At 44.2% G+C, this 23677-nt stretch overlaps 1 protein-coding gene across 1 annotated transcript in view; it reads right to left on the bottom strand.

The window, feature by feature from the left end:
• The window catches only part of LOC128691301 (tyrosine-protein kinase transmembrane receptor Ror), a 250972-nt gene extending 231614 nt beyond the window's left edge, over positions 1 to 19358 (bottom strand). The window contains exons 1-2 of the mRNA XM_053780126.2: positions 19187 to 19358; positions 16789 to 16845 (exon numbers count right to left, since the gene is read on the bottom strand). Of these exons, the coding sequence (XP_053636101.1) occupies positions 16789 to 16845; positions 19187 to 19358 (229 nt within the window). The remainder of the gene's footprint in view (positions 1 to 16788; positions 16846 to 19186) is intronic.
• Positions 19359 to 23677: the final 4319 nt, after the last annotated feature.

Below are 23677 nucleotides of genomic sequence, written 5' to 3'. Positions count from 1 at the left end.
AAGCGGGAATATTAATCTGTGAGCAGCGGCCCATGAGAGCAATTTAAACAGTATCATGATTTTTGATGACGTTATAAAAATACTCATCTGGCATACATTATATTATATTACTACATATTACTACACATAAAAAAAATCGTGCGTGCGTGCGTGCACACGCGCACACAGATTAGCCAGCAGAATAGTTCCAGAGCCCAGGATTGTGCACTGTGAGGAGGGACTAAACTAACTGAATCTGACACTGAAAAATGGGAAAACTAGAGGAGATATGATTAGGACGTACAAAATACTCAGAAAAATTGATAAAAACAAAAGTACCAGATCAACCAGTCTGTGCTGAGTATGTGGGCCAGCAGTCTGCCGGCCGTAAGATCTTAGTTGATCAGGAAAGCCTGGTCCAGGGCCGGGGTGAGGGAGTAAGCAAACTCTCGAAACCCTTCAGAGGTGTACCAAAGGGAAAACCGGGATCAACTGAAATATACATGTATAGACCAGGAACAAGAACGTATATATTGAAGTTTACAATACAGACGAGCCATGAGGATGTCAAGAAGTTCTTTTCAATCCCAGGGAAGGGAAAATGGATGTATCTTCTAAAAGCAGCAGAAGCATATACAGCTTTAAGACCAGGTGTGCTAGCGCAATGAAAGTTAAGAACCAGTGAAGCTATGCATCGACTCCTGGAAACAACTTGGTAAGAGCAAACAAGCGAGTGTAAACACACACAACTCGTGCAACACGTACAAAACATACACACACATAAACACACACACACACACACACACACACACACACACACACACACACACACACACACACACACACACACACACACACACACACAATCAGTAACCACATTACGAGCGTTGTTTGAGAGTATAATGACAACCAGGTACTCGTGCATGTTAATTAAAAGAGAAGTGAACACAAACAGTTGCAGTGTAATAACAGCCAACAACACCATCAACGCTGCAACAATATGTTTCAAACTTTTATTTATATTTATGATTATTTTGTATTAGTTATATAGGAGTGTGCTGAGTGTGTTCGCACAGCGAGGCCATGTTTGTTTCACATGCAATCATCTGATAATTACTCTTGTTTCCTGTGTGTTAGTCTATTCAGATAATGCTTCACTTTTAGTGTTCCGTGATGGTGGCGTGATCCCACAGTCCTCATACCTAGCGACACAGCAGTCACATGATCCCACTGTCTACCTGTCCTCATCCCAACATGGCATTCTTCATGAGTCACTCACACCCCACTCTCCTCTGTAAGTTAGAAGTGATTAAGGTACTAGGGACTGAAACGTTTTTTAATGAATATGTCCTAGTGTTTGCTCACGCGTCTTTCCATACCAGCTTGTCGGTATCTATTACCAAGGTTTATCCCACAGTCATAACCACTAATATTTGTCCACTTCACAAAGATGGCAGTAACTAAAATCGATAAGTTCACTCATTATCAAAATCCTTGAATTGGTCCTTAGAAGCAAGATTACCACATACATAGAATCACAACAATTGCACAATCCAGGGCAGCATGGGTTGCTGTAGTTTTCCCGTGCCTTTCACGACTGCTACATCAAGACGATGCAGTCCTGGATTCTCTACAAGACAAGCTAAACCCTGACGTAGTGTAAACTAATTTTGTTTAAGTGTTCGACAGGTGCAAGCATGGTGTGACAACTCGCACAACTGTGAAAAAACCAACTGGAAAAGTAGCCAGATGTATATTTAATTTCTTAACAAATAAAAACCCAGAGTAGTAGTAGTAAACAGAGAATTCTGAGGCTGTCACAGTGAAGAAGCTCTGTTCCTCAAGGTAAAGTACTCGTCCCACCTGTTTCTTATTCCTATATCCGACACAGACAAGAACATTAATCGTACTACCTTAATGTCCTTTGCCGAAGACATAGCAAATGTTTATAAAGACATAAACGAAGTCTTCAGGTGGGTCCCACGGACAACATGATGCTCAGTGTGGACAAGTTTCATAACGAAGGAAATAAAGACTAAAACAGCGCACACAACAAATTCAATTCATTCAATAGAGCGAAAAATTCATGTGCGAAACTATCAGTCATCGAAAGATTTATGTGCGAAACTATCAGTCATCGAAAGATCCATGTGTGAGACTATAGTCATTGCTATAATACTCTGGCTGTGTAAAGAAATTCACAATAATATAAATATGATACTAATTAAAATAACAGGAGGAATGAATGAATGAGAGAGAGAGAGAGAGAGAGAGAGAGAGAGAGAGAGAGAGAGACAGACAGAGACGAACAGAGAGAGATTTTACACTTCTCACACAACCAGGCTGTGGTGGGTATGCGGGTCAGTGCGTAACAGCCTGCAGTAACAGTCTAGTTGACCAAACAAGCACCAGACAACCTAGCCCAGGGCCGCGCCCCGGGAGTAGAAAAACTCTGGAAACCCGATCAAGGCATCAAAGATAAAAGTGGCATTAATATGCGAGGAAAAAAAAATTAATTTCTCGAAATACTGGAAGACCACTCATACAGTGTTCATACGTTTCTAAAGAACTAAATCTGCCGTGTAGATACGTGTATAATATAGATTTATCACCTGGTAATACAACAAAATATACAACACACATAATATGATACACCGGGAATATTATCCTACATTATATAGTACAAATCATGTGATAGATATATTTTTATAGTCTACCAGTGAAAAATACCACAATATATATTTTTTTTTTCGGCATTATACTAAGAATTATTTTTGGTAAAAAAAATCAGTATTCTAAAAGAAAAAAATCATGTCATATATTTTTTTATATTCTGTTAAGCACAGGCACAAAAATCCAAGGCAGATTTTTTTAATGGACGGGAAACGTTAATGTAATATACATTTTTTAACACTTTATTAATAATTTTTTAAAACTTTCCGAAAAAGTTCTGCCACAAAATGAATGTGCTTTTTTTCCTTATTTTTTTTTCCTAAATTATTATTTAATATTCTGTGAATTGTGGTTGATGAACGACATTCATTCTCATCTATTCTCCCTCAAATACCTGCTCGTTAAATTCATTCTCTCTCTCTCTCTCTGTCTCTCTCTCTCTCTCTCTCTCTCTCTCTCTCTCTCTCTCTCTGTCTCTGTCTCTCTCTGTCTCTCTCTCTCTGTCTCTGTCTCTCTCTGTCTCTGTCTCTCTCTAGTGCTTGCCTCGTTTCCTCTACTCCTCACTGTATTTTTCACTCATATATATATATATATATATATATATATATATATATATATATATATATATATATATATATATATATATATATAATACTTGACGTGCTGTTGGAGTGTGAGCAAAGTAACATTTATGAAGGAATTCAGGGAAACTGGCAGGCCGGACTTGAGTCCTGGAGGTGGGAAGTACAGTGCCGGCACTCTGAAGGAGGGGTGTTAATGTTGCAGTTTTATAACTGTAGTGTAAGCATGCCTCTGGCAAGACAGTGATGGAGTGAATGATGGTGAAAGTTTTTCTTTTTCGGGCCACCCTGCCTTGGTTGGAATCGGCCGATGTGTTAAGAAAATGTGTGTGTGCGCGTGTGTGTGTGTGTGTGTGTGTGTGTGTGTGTGTGTGTGTGTGTGTGTGTGTGTGTGTGTGTGTGTGTGTGTGTGTGTGTGTGTGTGTGTGTGTGTGGTGCCAAATAGGTAAAACTGGTCAATTAGCAAGAGCTCATTTAAAATTAAGTCCTTTCTAAAAAATTTCTCTTATACGTTTAAAGATATGGTTTTTCATTTAAGTTAATGCAAAAATTAACAATTTTGTTCCAAAAGAACCCTAGAAAACTTACCTAACCTTATTATAACAAGCGCAATTTAATTTAGCCTAATGCAACTAAGTATATTTTACATAAATTTACAATAATTTTATAAGCAAACACAATGAAATATAACTCACGAAATCGTAATGACACGATTGCAAACAAATCATACCACAGACGGGGATAGAGCCCGCGATCAAAGAGTCTCAAAACTTCAGACCGTCGCGTTAGCCACTGGACCAGCTGGCCACAATACGATTCATCTAACTAGGTATATTTCTACACCATAGTTTTGAGACTCTGATCGCGGGTTCTATCCCCGTCCGTGGTATGGTGTGTTTACAATGAAATGTATTTTTTCGTTACGTTCAGAATGATTTTGCGAAATTATTGCATATACAAATTTTAGCTTGCCTTATTCGGCAAGAAGAACGTTGCTATTTAAGCTAAAATAGCTAGTTTTACCTATTCGGCACGACATTATATATATATATATATATATATATATATATATATATATATATATATATTATATATATATATATATATATATATATATATATATATATGGAAGAAATGGAAAAGGAAGAGAAAGGAGGGAGGGATAAAGGAATAGGGAAAAAAGTGGAGGAAACTACTGTTCATGCTAAAGTTACTAGAAACCTGATTCAAAGTTGGAATTCCAGGGATATTATACACGAAACACACTATAACAAGTCCCTCGAGCACATGGAGATGAGAGAGAGGGAGAGAGGGAGAGAGAGAGAAAGGGAGAGGGAGAATGTGTGAGACTGAACGAAGGGCATGGAAAAGAGGGAGGGAGGGAAAGGCGTTATATCTAGACAGAAACCATAAGACCTGCTATCAGCCTTCTTAATCCCTCCTCCTTCCCCATCCATGATGGAGATATCTTCATAAAATTTCATTCCCGTGCAAGGGATGGTCTACCCTGAGAAATGACAATTCCGAAGTGATAGCAACTCCAGGTCCTCGAGAACGAGACCTTAGAAGCTGTCGTAGCTGGTGAACCCTTACTGGAATATTTGACGATATCCTTGTTGTCTTACTGAAGTCTCCCAGCTCAGGCTGACAGATTTTCAATACCTTGTATGAACCTCATCTTGCGTGATGGAATACGACAGGGAAACGCTTCAGGTTCCAATCTATGAGCTCAAACAAGGAATATGCGAGCGTAAGGCTACGTTTTCCCAGTTATTTTGCCGAGGAAACACAGCTAGCTTTCGTTCCCACTGTGTAACTATCATTAACCCTTAAACTGTCCAAACGTAGATCTACTTTTGGAGCACTACGCATGTGAACGCAGATCTGCTTGGACAGTTAAGGGTTAAGCATAGGGGTAGCAACACACTCTTGATGCATCCAATTTTCCTAAATAAAATACAAATAATCGATAAGAATATGATGGCACACGCACTCATATATAACAGGCCTAGTGTCGAATCGACATGTGTCTAGGGCAAAATGGTAACTAACCAGCTGTTTTATGAGCAGCTGGCCCTGACTCACTACGGTGCCTTCAAAGCTGGTGGTATAAACCACCTGCCTAAGTCTAAATACACGATATTTACATGTACACGCGCCTCAGACCTTAATCCAGCTGGCTAAGAGAGTGTTATTGTGCGCACCATCTGTCACGAGACATTGTATCGATTGCTCCTGTTTTATATGGTTAGATAACAAACATGTGTTAGATCGTTAGATAACAAGCTTATGTTAGATGGTTAGACAACAAACATGTGCTAGATGGTTATCATGAGAATGATAACTACACTCCAGCGTGGACACACACTACAACACAGACGAACAAAGTTTATTTTAATCAATGGTAAGCGCTAAAATCGTAAGAGCTACACAGCACCATGGGGCCTGGGAAGAATGGGAGGCAAAGCAGCTTCGATCTGGCGAAAGGGAAAAAAACAAATCCATCTCCTTGGATCAATAGCCCCCCCCCCTCACCCGCATCTAGGCACCTGAGAGGAATACTGGAAACTTAATAACAGTGTCCATTGTTAGTTAATCTGGGTTAACACCTTTTCCAGTTAGTTAAGTCTCCAGATATAACTACATGACTAACGCACACGGGTTGTGTATGTTAAATTTTGAAGTTAATTCGCCGGTTAATTTAACATTTTCTGCCTATTTAACATCTAAACTGGGACTAACTGGCAGTATCGTGAGGGACTGTTGTTGAGGTAGGGTAATTATCCGGTTATTATAGCTGATTATATCATGTTAATTACTGATCATTTTGTGCGTAAAGTTAATTATAATTACCTGCAGACTGGATAAGCTGAGGTGAATGCTGGAGTGACCTTGTGAGTCTCTCTCTCTCTCTCTCTCTCTCTCTCTCTCTCTCTCTCTCTCTCTCTCTCTCTCACACACACACACACACACACGAGAAGATAGGATACACAATACTCAAAAGGACTTATTAAGGTGGACAAGGATAAAGTGTTCAAGAGGCAGGAAACAGGTACACGAGAGCACAGTTGAAAGTTAAAGACCCCCGACGAGTTATCAGTCAATGGTTTTGAAGATTATCTTCCCCACGGCCTGGTTTCAGGCTAGGCCTGGGTAGGAAACGAACTAATACAGGATTAAGAACTAACGACAAGCGCACAGGAAAGGTAAAGTTTGTGTACAGTGATCGTAAGTAGAAGACTAAGATTTACCTGGCATCTTACATGTTCAGGAAGAAAGTTTTGCACTCTTGCATGGGTGCAGAAACGTAGCAGACTTCTTTTTCACACTTATTTAAGGACGGTAGTATCTCCCTGGATAACTGGCTATCATCTTACTACAGGGATGTCAGGAAATACTTCTTCAGCTTCAGGGTGATCAGAAAGTGGAATGACCTGAACGAAAGGGGAGTGGATGCAGGCTCAACACACGGTTTTAAGAACAGGAATGATGGAGCCCAAGAGGCTAGGAAAAAATAAACCTGAGATATACACCTCTGGAGTGTATAAATACAGTAGTATGCAGCTCTCAGTGTATATATGCAGAGATATACAGCTCTCAGTGTATATACATAATATACAGATTTCTGTGTATAGATATACATACCTATCGCCGTAGCCTTTAGTCAAGACAGATAAACCTCCCTCAGTGGAGGAATGATTTATCTGGAGTGTGTTCTGAAGGGTGTAGATGATTGGTTCAGAGAACCGACATGTTCTCTGAACCATTCATCTACATTCCTGTCAGACACTGCAACTTCTTGGGATCTTAATACTTGGGAATTCTTCACTTGCCTAACCCTTGGGCACGACCTACTTCCACATTGGACATATGTGACACCACCTACGACTGCTGCCCCTCACCTGTCCACGGTTTATAAGCTGCTTCTCCGCTCATATGCCGTATTCTATTCAAGATTGGACTGACCACATCGACTCAAGGCTGAGGGACTGATTACCTCATTCTCCTCCTGTTCTTCAAGTTTGTCGTTTGTATGGACTGATGAAGCCACTGTGTGGCGAAACGTTTCCTCAATAAAGATACCCAAGTGTTGCACATGTGTCTAATTCAACGTTCTGAAGGGTCAACGCCCCCGTGACCAGGTCCCAGACCAGGCCTCCCTGTGGATGGTTTGATCAACCAGCCTGTTGGGACTAGCCTCACCAAGTTCGACACAAACGCTACAGTCCAGCTGATCAAAAACTGACTTGAGAAACACATCAACTTTTCTCCTGAAGACACACGGGGATCTGCTGGAAATCCCTCCCCCGCCATATGTATAAAGGAAGGGCGTTGAAAAGTCTTGGTCCTTTCACACTAAGTTGTCTCTTAGTGTACTCACAAGGAATGACGTGGGACAATCGCTCTAGGATTTTCCAAGTGTGGATACACGCCATTCTTCTAGAAAATCCTGCACCAGAGTAAATCCCTAGTCACCTGCTAGGAAATCCCCACATGATTACAAGCATTAAATAAGATTTAAATCCTCCCCAGGTTGGTTTATAGAGTTATCTTCCCCTCTCACCCTCTCCTAAATCCTTTTTCAAGTGTAATCAATCCTCCTGTCTCCCGTGAGATGCAAAATTGAAGGGTTAGATTTTTAACAATGGTTTAATTCTGGGGAGAGATACAGATAGATAAAGATATATAGAGACAATGACGGACGGAAAGCTACATAAGCATGCACATAAACACACGAATGTGCATGCATATAAGTGCGCCCGCCCGCCCGCAGGCGCGCACACACACACACACACACACACACACACACACACACACACACACACACACACACACACACACACCAGTACTATTGTATACGTGAATGATATGACGGAAGGGATAAAGTCAAAGGCATCCCTGTTCCTTACCTTTGATAAGTAAAGAGAGTTTGTCTACTCCCAGATGTGAGAATAACGAGGAAGGTACAAGCAGATGTGGACCATGAAAGGTTACAAGCAGATGTGGACAAGCTGAAGGTCTGGTCTAAGTGGCTATTGGAATTTAATCCCAGCAAATGCAATGTTATGAAGTTTGGGGAAAGGGAAAGAAGACCGCAGTCGGAGTACAGGCTCGGGGGGCAAAAGCTGCAAACCTCAGTCAAGGAGGACCCTGGGGTGAGTACTGTACCAAGCATTTTCCCTGAGGCGTACGTTAATTAAATAACTGTTACAACAAATGAGCGTCTGGCATATCTACGAGAAGAAATTAGGTCAACCCGCCTGATTGACCAGTCAAGCCTGGGCCAACCCGCCTGATTGACCAGTCAAGCACCAGTCAAGCCTGGGTCAACCCGCCTGATTGACCAGTCAAGCACCAGTCAAGCCTGGGTCAACCCGCCTGACTGACCAGTCAAGCACCAGTCAAGCCTGGGTCAACCCGCCTGATTGACCAGTCAAGCACCAGTCAAGCCTGGGTCAACCCGCCTGATTGACCAGTCAAGCACCAGTCAAGCCTGGGCCAACCCGCCTGATTGACCAGTCAAGCACCAGTCAAGCCTGGGCCAACCCGCCTGACTGACCAGTCAAGCCTGGGCCAACCCGCCTGACTGACCAGTCAAGCACCAGTCAAGCCTGGGCCAACCCGCCTGATTGACCAGTCAAGCCTGGGCCAACCGGCCTGATTGACCAGTCAAGCACCAGTCAAGCCTGGGCCAACCCGCCTGACTGACCAGTCAAGCACCAGTCAAGCCTGGGCCAACCCGCCTGATTGACCAGTCAAGCCTGGGCCAACCCGCCTGATTGACCAGTCAAGCCTGGGCCAACCCGCCTGATTGACCAGTCAAGCACCAGTCAAGCCTGGGCCAACCCGCCTGATTGACCAGTCAAGCACCAGTCAAACCTGGGCCAACCCGCCCGACTGACCAGTCAAGCCTGGGCCAACCCGCCTGATTGACCAGTCAAGCACCAGTCAAGCCTGGGCCAACCCGCCTGATTGACCAGTCAAGCACCAGTCAAGCCTGGGCCAACCCGCCTGATTGACCAGTCAAGCCTGGGCCAACCCGCCTGATTGACCAGTCAAGCAGCAGTCAAGCCTGGGCCAACCAGCCTGATTGACCAGTCAAGCAGCAGTCAAGCCTGGGCCAACCAGCCTGATTGACCAGTCAAGCACCAGTCAAGCCTGGGCCAACCCGCCTGATTGACCAGTCAAGCCTGGGCCAACCCGCCTGATTGACCAGTCAAGCCTGGGCCAACCCGCCTGACTGACCAGTCAAGCACCAGTCAAGCCTGGGCCAACCCGCCTGATTGACCAGTCAAGCACCAGTCAAGCCTGGGCCAACCCGCCTGATTGACCAGTCAAGCCTGGGCCAACCCGCCTGATTGACCAGTCAAGCACCAGTCAAGCCTGGGCCAACCCGCCTGATTGACCAGTCAAGCCTGGGCCAACCCGCCTGATTGACCAGTCAAGCCTGGGCCAACCCGCCTGATTGACCAGTCAAGCCTGGGCCAACCCGCCTGATTGACCAGTCAAGCCTGGGCCAACCCGCCTGACTGACCAGTCAAGCACCAGTCAAGCCTGGGCCAACCCGCCTGATTGACCAGTCAAGCACCAGTCAAGCCTGGGCCAACCCGCCTGATTGACCAGTCAAGCCTGGGCCAACCCGCCTGATTGACCAGTCAAGCACCAGTCAAGCCTGGGCCAACCCGCCTGATTGACCAGTCAAGCACCAGTCAAGCCTGGGCCAACCCGCCCGACTGACCAGTCAAGCACCAGTCAAGCCTGGGCCAACCCGCCTGATTGACCAGTCAAGCACCAGTCAAGCCTGGGCCAACCCGCCTGATTGACCAGTCAAGCACCAGTCAAGCCTGGGCCAACCCGCCTGACTGACCAGTCAAGCACCAGTCAAGCCTGGGCCAACCCGCCTGATTGACCAGTCAAGCACCCGTCAAGCCTGGGCCAACCCGCCTGATTGACCAGTCAAGCCTGGGCCAACCCGCCTGATTGACCAGTCAAGCACCAGTCAAGCATGGGCCAACCCGCCTGATTGACCAGTCAAGCACCAGTCAAGCCTGGGCCAACCCGCCTGACTGACCAGTCAAGCACCAGTCAAGCCTGAGCCAACCCGCCTGATTGACCAGTCAAGCACCAGTCAAGCCTGGGCCAACCCGCCTGACTGACCAGTCAAGCCTGGGCCAACCCAACTGACTGACCAGTCAAGCACCAGTCAAGTCTGGGCTAACCCGCCTGACTGACCAGTCAAGCACCAGTCAAGCCTGGGCCAGGGCCGGGCTCAGGGTGTAAAAAAAAAACTCTTGAAACTCACCAAAGGTCTGATGACACTTGAGGAAAGGACTAAGGGTTGATATAATAACGACGTACAAAATACTGAGATGAACTGGTAAAGTAGACTGGAAGAGACTGAGAGATGGGAAACAAGAACACTAGGGCACAGCTGAAGCTGAAAACACTGATGAGTCAGAGGGATGTTAGCAAGTATTTCTTCTTCCTTAGAAGAGTAGTCAGGAGAATGAAGTGACAGAGGCAGGATCCATACATAGCTTTAAGAAGAGGCATAATAAGGCTCTCGAAGCAAAGAGAATGAGCTAGAAGCGACCAGCGAAGAGGCGGGGCCAAGAGCTGAGACTCGACCTCTACAACTACATGGGAGTGTGTGTGTGCGCGCGCGCGCACACACACACACACACACAAACAGCACTATCTTGCTCTAGAAGTGGTCACAGCCACAGTTCTCACACGGGCCCACTAAATCTTACATCCCCTCCCTCCGCCCCCTCCCATCCCCCCTCCTTCTCCCTCCCGCCTAACTCCCTCCCTCCATCTCTTAAGCCTCTCACTATAATCCCATCAGCTTGTTTACTCTCACCTCCCAACTTCCTCCCTGCCTCCCTTATTTCCTCCTCTCTCCCTCCAGCCTCCCTCCTACCCTAGACTCCCCTCTCCCTTCAGTCTGCCTCCTTTCCTAGTCTCCCCTCTCCCTCCTTTCCTAGTCTCCCCTCTCCCTCCTTCCCTAGTCTCCCCTCTCCCTCCTTTCCTAGTCTACCCTCTCCCTCCTTTCCTAGTCTCCCTCTCCCTCCATCCCTAGTCTCCCCTCTTCCTCCTTCCTTAGTCTCCCATCTTCCTCTAGTCTCCCCTCTCCTGCCTGGAAGTTGCCTGGAAGCTGCCTGGAGGTTATTCCGGGGATCAACGCCCCCGCGGCCCGGTCCATGACCAGGCCTCCCGGTGGATCAGGGCCTGATCAATCAGGCTGTTACTGCTGGCCGCACGCATTCCAACGTACGAGCCACAGCCCGGCTGATCCGGCACTGACTTTAGGTATCTGTCCAGCTATCTCTTTAAGGCAGCCAGGGGTTTATTAGCAATTCCCCTAATGCTTGATGGGAGGCTGTTGAACAGTCTTGGGCCCCGGGCACTTATGGTGTTTTCCCTTAGTGTACCAATGGCGCCCCTACTTTTAATTGGGGGCATTTTGCATCGCCTGCCCAGTCTTTTACTTTCGTAGGGAGTGATTTCTGTGTGCAGATTTGGGACCATTCCTTCCAAGATTTTCCAAGTGTAGATTATGATATATCTCTCCCTCCTGCGTTCTAACGAGTACAAGTGCTAGTCTCCCACCTTTCCTAGTCTCCCCTCTCCTAGTCTCCCACCTTTCCTAGTCTTCCCTCTCCTAGTCTCCACCTTTCCTAGTCACCCCTCTCCCTCCAATCTCCCCTCTCTGCCCTTTCACTTACCTATCCCTGCCCCGGTATTTTCTCCCTTTTCCCTACCTCTCCTATTTATTCCTCTCTCCCTACCTCGATTTCCTCCTCTCTCCCTGCCTCCCTTACTTCCTCCCCTCCCTAACTCTCCTATTTATTGTGTATGCATGTATGACTGTGTATGAATACTTGTGTATACAAATGTACATATTCATCCAGGCACGTTCATATGGATGTATACATATGATAGAAGATATTATCAAAAAGAAGCGCTAAGCCACAAGGGCTATACAGCGCTGTGTATACATATGAAGGAATGTATACATACAGTAGATAAGTATTAATGTAAGACAACATTCACTGTAAGAGACAAATAGTGAATCAAATGTAAAGTATGAATAGTTAATGGAAAAGTATCACTCACCATCACTCATGACTCACCATCACTCATGACTCACCATCACTCATGACTCACCATCACTCATGACTCACCATCACTCATGACTCACCATCACTCATGACTCACCATCACTCATGACTCACCATCACTCATCACTCACCATCACTCATCACTCACCATCACTCATCACCCACCATCACTCATCACCCATCCTCATCACTCACCATCACTCATCACCCACCATCACTCATCACTCACCATCACTCATCACCCACCATCACTCATCACTCACCATCACTCATCACTCACCATCACTCATTCACCATCAATCACCCATCACTCACCATCACCCACCATCACTCATCACTCACCATCACTCATCACCCACCATCACTCATCACTCACCATCACTCACCATCACCCATCACTCACCACTCATCACTCACCATCACCCATCACTCATCACTCACCATTACTCATCACCCATCACCCACCATCACTCACCATCACCCACCATCACTCACCATCACCCATCACCCACCATCACTCACCATCACTCATCACTCACCATCACTCATCATCACCCATCATTCACCATCACTCATCACCCATCATTCATCACTCACCATCACTCAGTCACCATCAATCACCCATCATCACTCACCATCACCCACCATCACTCATCACCCATCACTCATCACTCACCATCACTCATCACTCACCATCACCCATCACTCACCATCACTCATCATCACCCATCACTCACCATTACTCATCACCCATCACTCATCACTCACCATCACTCATCACCCACCATTACTCATCACCCATCACTCATCACCCACCATCACTCATCACTCACCATCACTCATCACTCACCATCACCCATCACTCACCATCACCCATCATTCACCATCACTCATCACCCATCATTCATCACTCACCATCACCCATCATCACCCATCATCACCCACCATCACCCATCATCACCCACCATCACTCACCATTTATCACTCACCATCACTCACCATCACCCACCATCGCTCACCATTTATCGCTCACAGGCGGTGCAACATACCCCCACTGAAAAGTAGGGACGCCATTAGTACACTAAGAGAAAACACAATAAGTGTCCAGGGCCCAAGACTGTTCAACAGCCTTCCACCAGCCATAAGCGGAATTACCAATAGACCCCTGGTTATCTTCAAGAGGGAGCTGGACAGATACCTAAAGTCTGTACTCGATCAGCCGGGCTGGGGTTCGTAAGTCGGTTTACCTGCGGGCAGCAGTAACAGCCTCGTTGATCAGGACCTAATCCACTGGTGAAGGTGAAGGAATGGGCCGCGGGGGCGTTGACCCCCGGAATGCACTCCAGGTAGACTCCAGGTAGGTAAATAACCCACCATCAACCAGTATCACTATTACCCACCATTATTCACAATCACCCACCATTCCATATCAATCAACCAATCACTTAACCCATCACTCCATTAACCCACCAACCACCTCACCTGGACTGCTGCTCCAGGACGCTGGTACCCATCACCCATTTACCCACATCACTCATTTACCTACATCGCCCTTTTCCCCACATCACCCACCACTCATTTACCCATATCACCCATCACTCATTAACTTTTTTTACAGTTCCATTCTTCTCAAACTTTGCACCCCCTCCCTCACTCTTCCCTCTTCTACTTCCCCTCCCTCCCTCTCTCCATCCCCTCCCTCTCTCCCTCCCTCCCGCATCTTCCCTCCCCTCACCACCTCCCCAATTTGCATATGAATGGAGACCAATACAAACGTATTTTACGTCATTTGACGAAGTGTCACAATCCGTTGTCATGTGCGTCATGTGTGCTTGTCACGTGTATGCATGTGTACGTATAAGCGTAGTAAGCCATGTGCATATCGTGTTACATATTCTTCACGTGTACGTTGTCAAGTGGTCCGTGTACACGTCAACTTGGTGCTAACCTCACGTTTATGAGGGTACCGAGCTCCAGCTCCTGAGCTCTCGCACGACAACCTTCATTTACCGGCTCTAGTTTTTTCAACACCTGCGCCGTACCTACTTCTCAAACTGTGTATGTTTGTCTTAGCTCCCTAGCTCGCTACTTGCTGTGGGTTCTACCTGGTGTGATTTCTACCATTTGTGGATTCTACCTGTTGTGGGTTCTACCTGTTGTGAGTTCTACCTGTTGTGGGTTCTACCTGTTGTGGGTTCTACCAGTTGTGGATTCTACCAGTAGCGGGTTCTACCTGTTGTGGGTTCTACCCGTTGTGAGTTCCACCAGTTGCGGGTTCTACCAGTTGTGGGTTCTACCTGTTGTGAGTTCTACCTGTTGTGGGTTCTACCTATTGTGGGTTCTACCTGTTGCGGGTTCTACCTGCTGTGGGTTTAACTTATTGAGGATTCAATCTGCTGAGGGTTCTTGAAAGTGATCATGCTCCACTCTGTCATTTTCCTGACCTTCGTCGCGTTCTAGTTACCTTGTTTCCCAGGTAACTGATCCACTGACACATTCTCAAGTCTTTCATCTGTACCTTACCTTTTGCGGGATGGTCTTCTACCACCCCCACTACCACTACACCAATCCCCACCACCATTATCGCCACCACTACACCAACCCCCACCATCACAAACACCACCACCCTCACCATTCTAATCAACAAAACACACCCACCCAATCACGAGGGTACATCTAACAAATTTAACATCAACAAGAACGTCAACCGAGAACTAATAACTTGTCAGCTTACTGACATTTACTGGGAAGGCAATTTGGTAAATGAAGATCTGAACCAGTTGTGAGAGAATGAGCTCAGTGGTCCTTGAAGCATGCTCCAGACACACCATTAAGGAAAAGGTGCAGGCAAGACACGGAGAGGTGCGTCCTCTATATGCGAAGACGACGAATAACAGACAGCAGACTCTCCGAAGGACAGAAAGACTGGCTAGAGATTTGGAAAATGTTGAGCCCAAATTAAATAATAAATTGTTAAAAAAATGATAGGTGAAACAAATATATACAAAATACTTCTCATGTATAAAAATCAGGGAAAAGATCTCCTCTAGTTTCAGCCCTTTGATTAATGAGGCACAAAATGCTGCAGACATTTTCCTAATCTTTGATATAACCTTGCATGAGTTCGAAGAATATTGATTGCATGCCAATACACACTATCCCAGACCCTGACTTACGGAACTCCACATTTATCAAGAGTTGCAAGAAACCATTATCACATTCCTTAAATATTCTGTGAAGGAGCCTGGACACTAAGCCATCTCAGTAGTCATAAACAACTGACGTTGCCCCACTCCATAAAGGTGGCAGTAAAGCGCTTATAAAAACTAAAAACTGATAACTCTGACATCTCACATCAAGATATAGATTTAGAACAAGTCTTTCCTACCTCTAGCAACTGCTGGACAATTACGACATGGCCTTGAATACACAGACAAGAAAGTATATGAAAAAAAAATAATAAATATCGAGTTCGTAAAAGCCTCTGACAACTATGACCGTGGGGTAACTGCTCACAAAATGCGCGCAAAGGGAATAAATGGAAAGGTGGGTAAATGGACATTTAACTTTATAACTAAAAGAACTCAAGAATTAATAGTAAAGTGAGTGACATTAGAAGCGGCTACAGTGAAAAGCTCTGTTCCCCAAGACACAGTACTCGCCCCACTTCTCTCATATCTGACAGGGATTATAAATGAAGTATTTAATCATCCTTTAAAGACGTTACTAAAATCGTCTAATGTGAGACACCTGGGAGTGATAACGTCAGAAGATCTCACCTTCAAACAGCTCAACAATGTTACTGCAACGGCAAGATGCCAAACCAACGATGACACTCTTCAGATAACTCGTTCTCTCTAGGCTGGAATACTGCTGTATATTAACGGCCCTTTTCAAGGTAGGCGACGACATCGCTGAGCTGGAAAATGTACATTGAACCTTCAAAGATCGTATAAACTCAATCAAGCACCTAAATACCTGGGAGCACTAGAAGTCCCTGAAACTGTACTCCTCAGAACGTAAGCGAGAAAGATGCATGATAATCTACACTTGGAAGGTACTGGAGGGATTGGCTCCAAACCTGCACACCGAAATAACTACTTATGAACACGAGAGGAATAAGGGAACTACGATTACGCAGAGATTTCAGTAAGTGTTAAAGGACCACCCTTTCAACGCCCTTCCTCCCTCCCTCCCTTCACACATAAGGCAGATTACCAACAAACCTTAGCTGTCTTCAAGAGGAAACTTAACATATACCTCAAGTCAACTCCTGATCAGTCGGGCTATGGTGCATATGTTGGACTGCGGGCGGTGGGCACAGCCTGCTCGACCAGATTAGCAACCAGGAGGTCTGGTCTGAGACCTGGCAGTGGGGTCAGTGACTTCCGAAAGTGACTACGGGATAAGCAATCCGTGATGCCACTTACCTTCTATAAGAGGTCTACCACCATCACTACTACCACTACTACCACAATCCGCGGCGCCTCACAAACCTGCAAAATAAAATAAAATACAAGCAATTTAACAACAATTAATATGCTATTAGTTATCATAAAAAAAATAATTACCGTTACTGTAATCACCACCATTATTGTTTCAAAATTACTGACAGTCATCAAAATATATAATTTAATAACTTACTCCCCTCCCTACCTCCCTCCCTCTTGGTCTCTCTCTCCCTCCTCCCTCCCTCCCTACCTCCCTCTTGGTCTCTCTCTCTCCCTCCTCCCTCCGTCCCTACTTCCCTCTTGGTCTCTCCCTCCCTCCCTCTCTCTCCTTCTCGTTCTCGCTCTTTCTATTATTCCGTTCCTCTTTCTCTCCCTCCCTCTCTCCCTCTTTCTGCCCTTCCCTCTCTCTCCCTCTTTCTATCCTTCCCTCTCTCCCTTTCTATCCTTCCCTCTCTCCCTCTTTCTACCATTAACTCCCTCCCTCTTCCTATCCTTCCCTCCCTTCTTCCCTCTCTTCCTCTTTCCCTCTCTCCCTGTTTCTCTCCCCTCCCTCTCTCCCTCTTTCTCTCCTTCCCTATCCCCCTCCCAAAATAAAAAAATACAGTAAATCAAACAAGGGAAAGCCAGCTCCATATTCTTAATAAAGTTATCCTTTAAAATGCTTAAGTAGACTACCCACAGCATGGCAGTAATTGTCGCACAGGATCTACTGTGTCTTTATGGAAGAGGGAAGAGAACACAAGGAATTTGTGAGGGCGAAGAGGCTTGGGAGAGAGTAGAGAAAGAAAGGGAGAGATGGGAGGGAGTAGAGAAGGAGAGATGGGAGAGAGTAGAGAAAGAAAGGGAGATATGGGAGGAAGTAGAGAAGGAGAGATGGGAGGGAGTAGAGAAGGAAAGGGAGAGATGGGAGTAGAGAAGAAAAGGGAGGAGAGGGCGAGCAAAAAGAGGAAGCGGAGAAGGAAGAAGTAGTGATGGAGGAGGAGGCTGAGAAGGTAGATAAGATAAGCAGCATAGGTAGGAGAGGAGAGGATGAAAAAGAGTAAAGATAAGGAGAAATAGGAAAGATAAGGTGAGAAAGAGGAAGGATAAGGAAAGAAACAGTAGATACGGTGGTAGAAGAGACTAGAATAAGAGCAAGGAGCTCTGGGATGAAGGACTGACCACAACAAACAATTCAAAACTCGCAGAAATGGATTCAAATTGAATAAATTTCTATTTATAAAAAATTGATAGAAAAATTATAGGTTTGTCAATAGAGTTGTCGATGAGTGTAACAAACTGAAAAGCAGCTCCAGTCAACCAAACACTTTAAAAATCTTTAAAGAAATAGCTTAGTCAGACGCACAAGTGGCAACTGGTGGGTGCGGGTCCTGTCTTCCACTCAAGGGGTCGGAAAATCTACAGTACACCTTCTCTATCCTCATGATTTTAATGGTTCTTAAAAGCTCAATACTGTTGTCTTGCCTACGATAGTTTAATGCCTGATCGCAGACTTCGTTTGTTAAAAAAAAATCATATTTAATGCATGCAAAGTAATAGTTACGTGAGATGCCAGATGAAGTTGTTCCTCTGGAATAAGTGAAGAGATATAAACTAGAAGAGGGTAAATAACAGTAGAAAGGAAGAATATTAGAGACCTGGATGAGTCAGTTTTGATAGATGTTACTCAAATAACCCGCACATAAAAGAGAGAAGCTTACGACGACGTTTCGGTCCAACTTGGACCATTTATGTGCGGGTTATTTGTGTATCGTTCCAGTCACGGTATTGTTCCTTTTTGTTATTTATAGATGTTACTGTTAAGGATCACAAACTGTGACTATCGCAACTGGAAGGAAAATGACTGGTTAGTTTACGTGAACCTTCAAAATAAGAAATGTCAAGGTTATGATGATGATGATAATGCTTAAGCACTTGCACTTTTTAAACAGAAATAATGTTTTACTCTAGTAGCCACGTTTAATACAGGAAACAATGTAAATGTAGTGTGTGTGTGTGTGTGTGTGTGCGTGTGATTTTTATTCTGTTCAGTTAGACAGGACATACACATTCTTAAACTTGTTTTGTTTGGATTAGTTCAGGAAGGGCTTCTCAAGCTCTTCAGATTTCTTCCCTTTTTTTCATATTCATCACAATTACTGTGTTTTTAACCAGCACAAATTAATAATTTCAGAAAATTCTGATTATACTGACATGGGACGCAACGGAAATAAGTTATTTTGTCTGTTTTTTTTTTTTTTAGGGTTATCCTAGGTAATTTACACATGTGTAACTATGAATGATAATCGTATTTAAGTGTACCTGTGCCCCATCAGACTCCCTCCCTCCCTCCCTCTCAACTCCGCCTGTTGCCCATAGATCGTACAAGCATCCTAACCTTTTATATTCATTATATGAATTTTCAAAAATTTTCTCCTGCCGGAGTGCGGCCTGACAAGCCTGGGACTCCTGCCGGAGTACCAGGCTTGTCTGGTGCTGGCCTGGTCTACCAGGCTTTGGCTACTGGAGGCCCACTGGCCCACGTAAGACAGTGAGTCTCTTCCAGACATCAACTAGATGTGAGAGTCCGTAATTTTGTAGCTACATCGTGGTTACCACTCCAGTGTTCTCAACTCCGATATTAACAATAACCCTCTCAGAGTAAAACAGTTTTCACAGAATTTAAATCTTTCTCTCCCATGTACATAAAGGTGATGATGCCTTCCTTTATTTTATGGCCTTAATACTACATGTAATTTATAAGATTCTCTCCGTAGACATCTCCAATATAATTCCCATATATGAAAGAGCGTATATTTCTACAATGATGTCTCGACTACTTGAAAAAGTTGATTAGATGGATGTGGTGGCAGGAAGGTGGAGGACGCAGTGCTCTGGCAGCAGAATAACTCTCGGAACTCATCAAAGGTATATGAAAGGTAAGAGGGTGAGATGTGTGTGTGTGTGTGTGTGTGTGTGTGTGTGTGTGTGTGTGTGTGTGTGTGAACCACCCCAGAGTGGTTCATCTTGGTGATTCACTATCACCTGAATAACAACAATTGATCCTATCTTGTACACTCACTGCTTGAACGGAGTCTTGGTCACCAGACGAACTTTGGTATTTTCTATTTGTTCTTGGAGCCGTTAATCATAATTTAATCTCATGTTCGCGATGTTGATGGTTAAACCGAAGAGAAAGAAAGAAATTGTAGTCATTATGATGATCACCAGTCGGCAGTGAAATGGCTGGTTGAGTCAGGGTAATGTTAGGGCCTTAAAACCTCCATTAGCATACGTTTCTTCCTGATACCTCGCCACTGTCTCAGTGATGCTCTGCCCAACACCAACACTGCTTTTACCAACCTTTTTTTTTGTTCCCCCTAGGAAGGTTTACCGTAGCCTCAGTTATGTCCTTCACTTACGAGACGAATCTGTCAACAGGGGATCAAGCATATATATATATATATATATATATATATATATATATATATATATATATATATATATATATATATATATATATATATATATATATATATATATGTCTTGCCGAATATGTAAAACTGGTCAATTAGCAAGAACTCATTTAAAATTAAGTCCTTTCTGAAACTTTCTCTTATACGTTTAAAGATATATTTTTTTCATTAATGTTAATGTAAAAATTTTTAATTTTGCACCAAAAGAATCTTAGAAAACTTACCTAACCTTATTATAACAGGAGCAATTTATTTTAGCCTAACCCAACTAAATATATTTTAAATACTTTAAAATAATTTAGTACTAAACAAACACAATCAAATATATTTTTTTCGTAGGTTCAGAATGATTTTGGCGAAGTTATTGCATACACAAATTTTCACTTGTCCTATATGGCAATATGAGCGTTGCTATTTAAGCCAAGATCGCAAGTTCTGCCTATTCGGCACGACACACACACACACACACACACACACACATATATATATATATATATATATGCAATAAGATCACAGTAAACAGGTGATTTCAGAATATGCAAAACAGCCACTGTGAAAAAATAGAGAAATTCCAAGCGCTTTCGTGACTACTCACATTATCAAGGAACAATGAAAGTAAAGCATCAAGGGAAGGTATATAAAGGGGTAGCCCACACCTCACTATCAGATCCCACAACAAAGAAACACCTGACGCGAGCCTGCTGTCTCGCGTCAGGGATCTGATAGTGAGGTATGGGCTACCCCTTTATATACCTTCCCTTGATGCTTTACTTTCATTGTTCCTTGATAATGTGAGTAGTCACGAAAGCGCTTGGAATTTCTCTATTCTTTCACAGTGGTTGTTTTGCACATTATATATATATATATATATATATATATATATATATATATATATATATATATATATATATATATATATATATCAGGCTATGATCATAATTCTTGCGTGGAGTTGTATAATTTACCAAACCCTTGAAACCTGTGGTAACTGAGAGTATTAAACACAACAGATATTATCACTAACAATTAGTTCCTACATCACTGACTTCTCCAAGCAAGATGTTCACAGAGTCAAGTAAACAGGACGTCAGCTTCACAAACTTCAGACAAACAACAAACACCAGCAAACAGTATTTCGCTAGATTTGCAAACAAGGCCAAGCAAATTTTTGGATAACTGACTGTCTTAAAATATTCATGGACTAACAGAGTAATGAATTATTTATTTTCTACAGGAATGTGTAAGACAGATTCTAGAGCAGGAGGGAAATATATGATAGAGATGGGAGGGAAGAATATGAAGGGTAAAGAGCAGTGAGGGAGTAAGACAGTAGTGAGGGAGTACTACTCACTCCCCACTCCATCAACACTCCCTCCCCTCCAACAGCCATATAATAAATTACAATATCAATTTAGGGTTTATGAGGTCTGGTCTGAGAGCACGTCGCGGGGACGATAGACCCAAGAACCATCAGTGTAACCAGAAGAGGACCCCAGATGGGGGTCGAAATATGCAGATTCTGAGTCTCTGTCTCCACTTGGGTTATTATTAAGCATAATCAGAGGGACTGATCACCTCCAGACTACCACCCATCCTGTCGACAGTGGTGTTATACTCACATATATTCGACTTATAAACTTACCATTGAAAGATAAGCAGTCGGGTTATGGTGCCTTCGTTGGACTGCGTGTTGCTACCATCAATAGCCTGATTAATCGGACCATCCACTACAAGGGTCAGTCTGGGAGAGAAACATGGGTACTATGATACCCCGGAATCGACTATAAGTTGACAGCTGGTTATCCTTGACGGATTTCGAGAATTATCTTACTCCGTGGCTCGGCCAAACCTAACTAAACACCAGGTCAACCTGACTGTTGCTGTTGGAGAGGCGTTTTTCCCACTGCAATATAATAAAAGTCGGTCTGTGAGGGATCAAAAAACTGGTTTAGGTATATTGTCTTACACCGGGAAGGAATGTTCAAACTTCACACAGCACTGGGATCACAAAGGTCATTCAGTGACCTATGTAATAAAAATATTTGTACTCCCTTGTACTCAACCTACACCAACTCTCCTCCCTCAGAAATACATATTCATTTTTTTTACACAGATCAGTTTTAGAAGGTAAGAGGTGTTATCCTACCTTTATCTGAGGTATACCAACACCACCCAGAATGCCACCCACAACAGTCGACTAACACCCAGGTACCTACTTGCTGCTAGGTAAACAGGGGCAACACACGTAAGGAGATTTACTTAACGTTTCCACCCAAGCCGGGGAGTGAACCATGGACATTCAATATGTGAGATGAGTGTTCTCTCTCTCTCTCTCTCTATCACATACACACACACACATACACACACACACACACACACACACACACACACACACACACACACACATTGTAAAAATAGCAGGTTTCACTACTCCATGTCAGTTACAAAAAAAAAAAAACACTTCAATTACTATACATTAAAATCAGGACCTAAAAGTTCATGGAGGGCCCGAAGGGACCTCGTTCAATAATACCAAATGAAAGACAGTCAAAATCTGCATCTCTTACACCATTGGAGACAACTTATTTTACACCATGAGAGATAACCGTGTTATCCTACACCATAGAATATAGACATCTTAATTCATATGAGATGACTGTGTTATCTTACACAGTTCGACTATACGCTCAGTGTAAAGGAAATATACTAACGATGCACTTGAACATGAGGACTGAGATACACTTATGAGTGAGGAAGATGAAGGGGGAGGGGGAGGGGGAGGGGGAGGCAGACGAGAAGAACAGAAGGGTTGAAATCCATTACAGCAGAAAGCGGTAGATGGAGGGAGACGGACAGGGGGGAAATGGACGAACATGGAGAGATGGAGGGAAGATGGATCTAGAAGGGGGAGGGTAAATGGAAGGAGAGGTGAGAGATAGAGTGGGGGAGGTAGTGGTGATGGGAGGGGAAAAGAGAGAGGGGAGGAGAGTTGACAATGGCGCCACGATGCAGTTCACAGCTTTCAGATGATCAAGTTACGCAGCTTCGCACCCGGACTGGATCCTCCAACACCATCACCACCACCATCATTATCGCCACCACCATCGCCAGCATCACCACCACCACCAGCATCACCATCACCACCGCAAGACGAGCACCCAACCCAAATCTCTTCAGCTACTCTCCGCGACGTAACCTTTCTTACTGCCCAGAGGAAATACTGAAGTGTTTTAGGAAGATGTCAGTGAGGATGGGGAATGAAGTGTGAAGCATCAAGTGAGTCTGGGATGGAAGAGGAGAGGCGATGAAGGTGGGCGGCCCACATGGTCATTTGATAGTACAGAAGCCCTTCACTCGAGCATTCTTTGTCCTTCCTTCACACCCTGTTAGATCACATGAATCCACCGCCATTC

This window comes from Cherax quadricarinatus, chromosome 36 (assembly GCF_038502225.1).
Source record: "Cherax quadricarinatus isolate ZL_2023a chromosome 36, ASM3850222v1, whole genome shotgun sequence".
Lineage (NCBI taxonomy): Eukaryota > Metazoa > Arthropoda > Malacostraca > Decapoda > Parastacidae > Cherax > Cherax quadricarinatus.
This window is presented reverse-complemented; position numbering and strand designations above follow the sequence as displayed.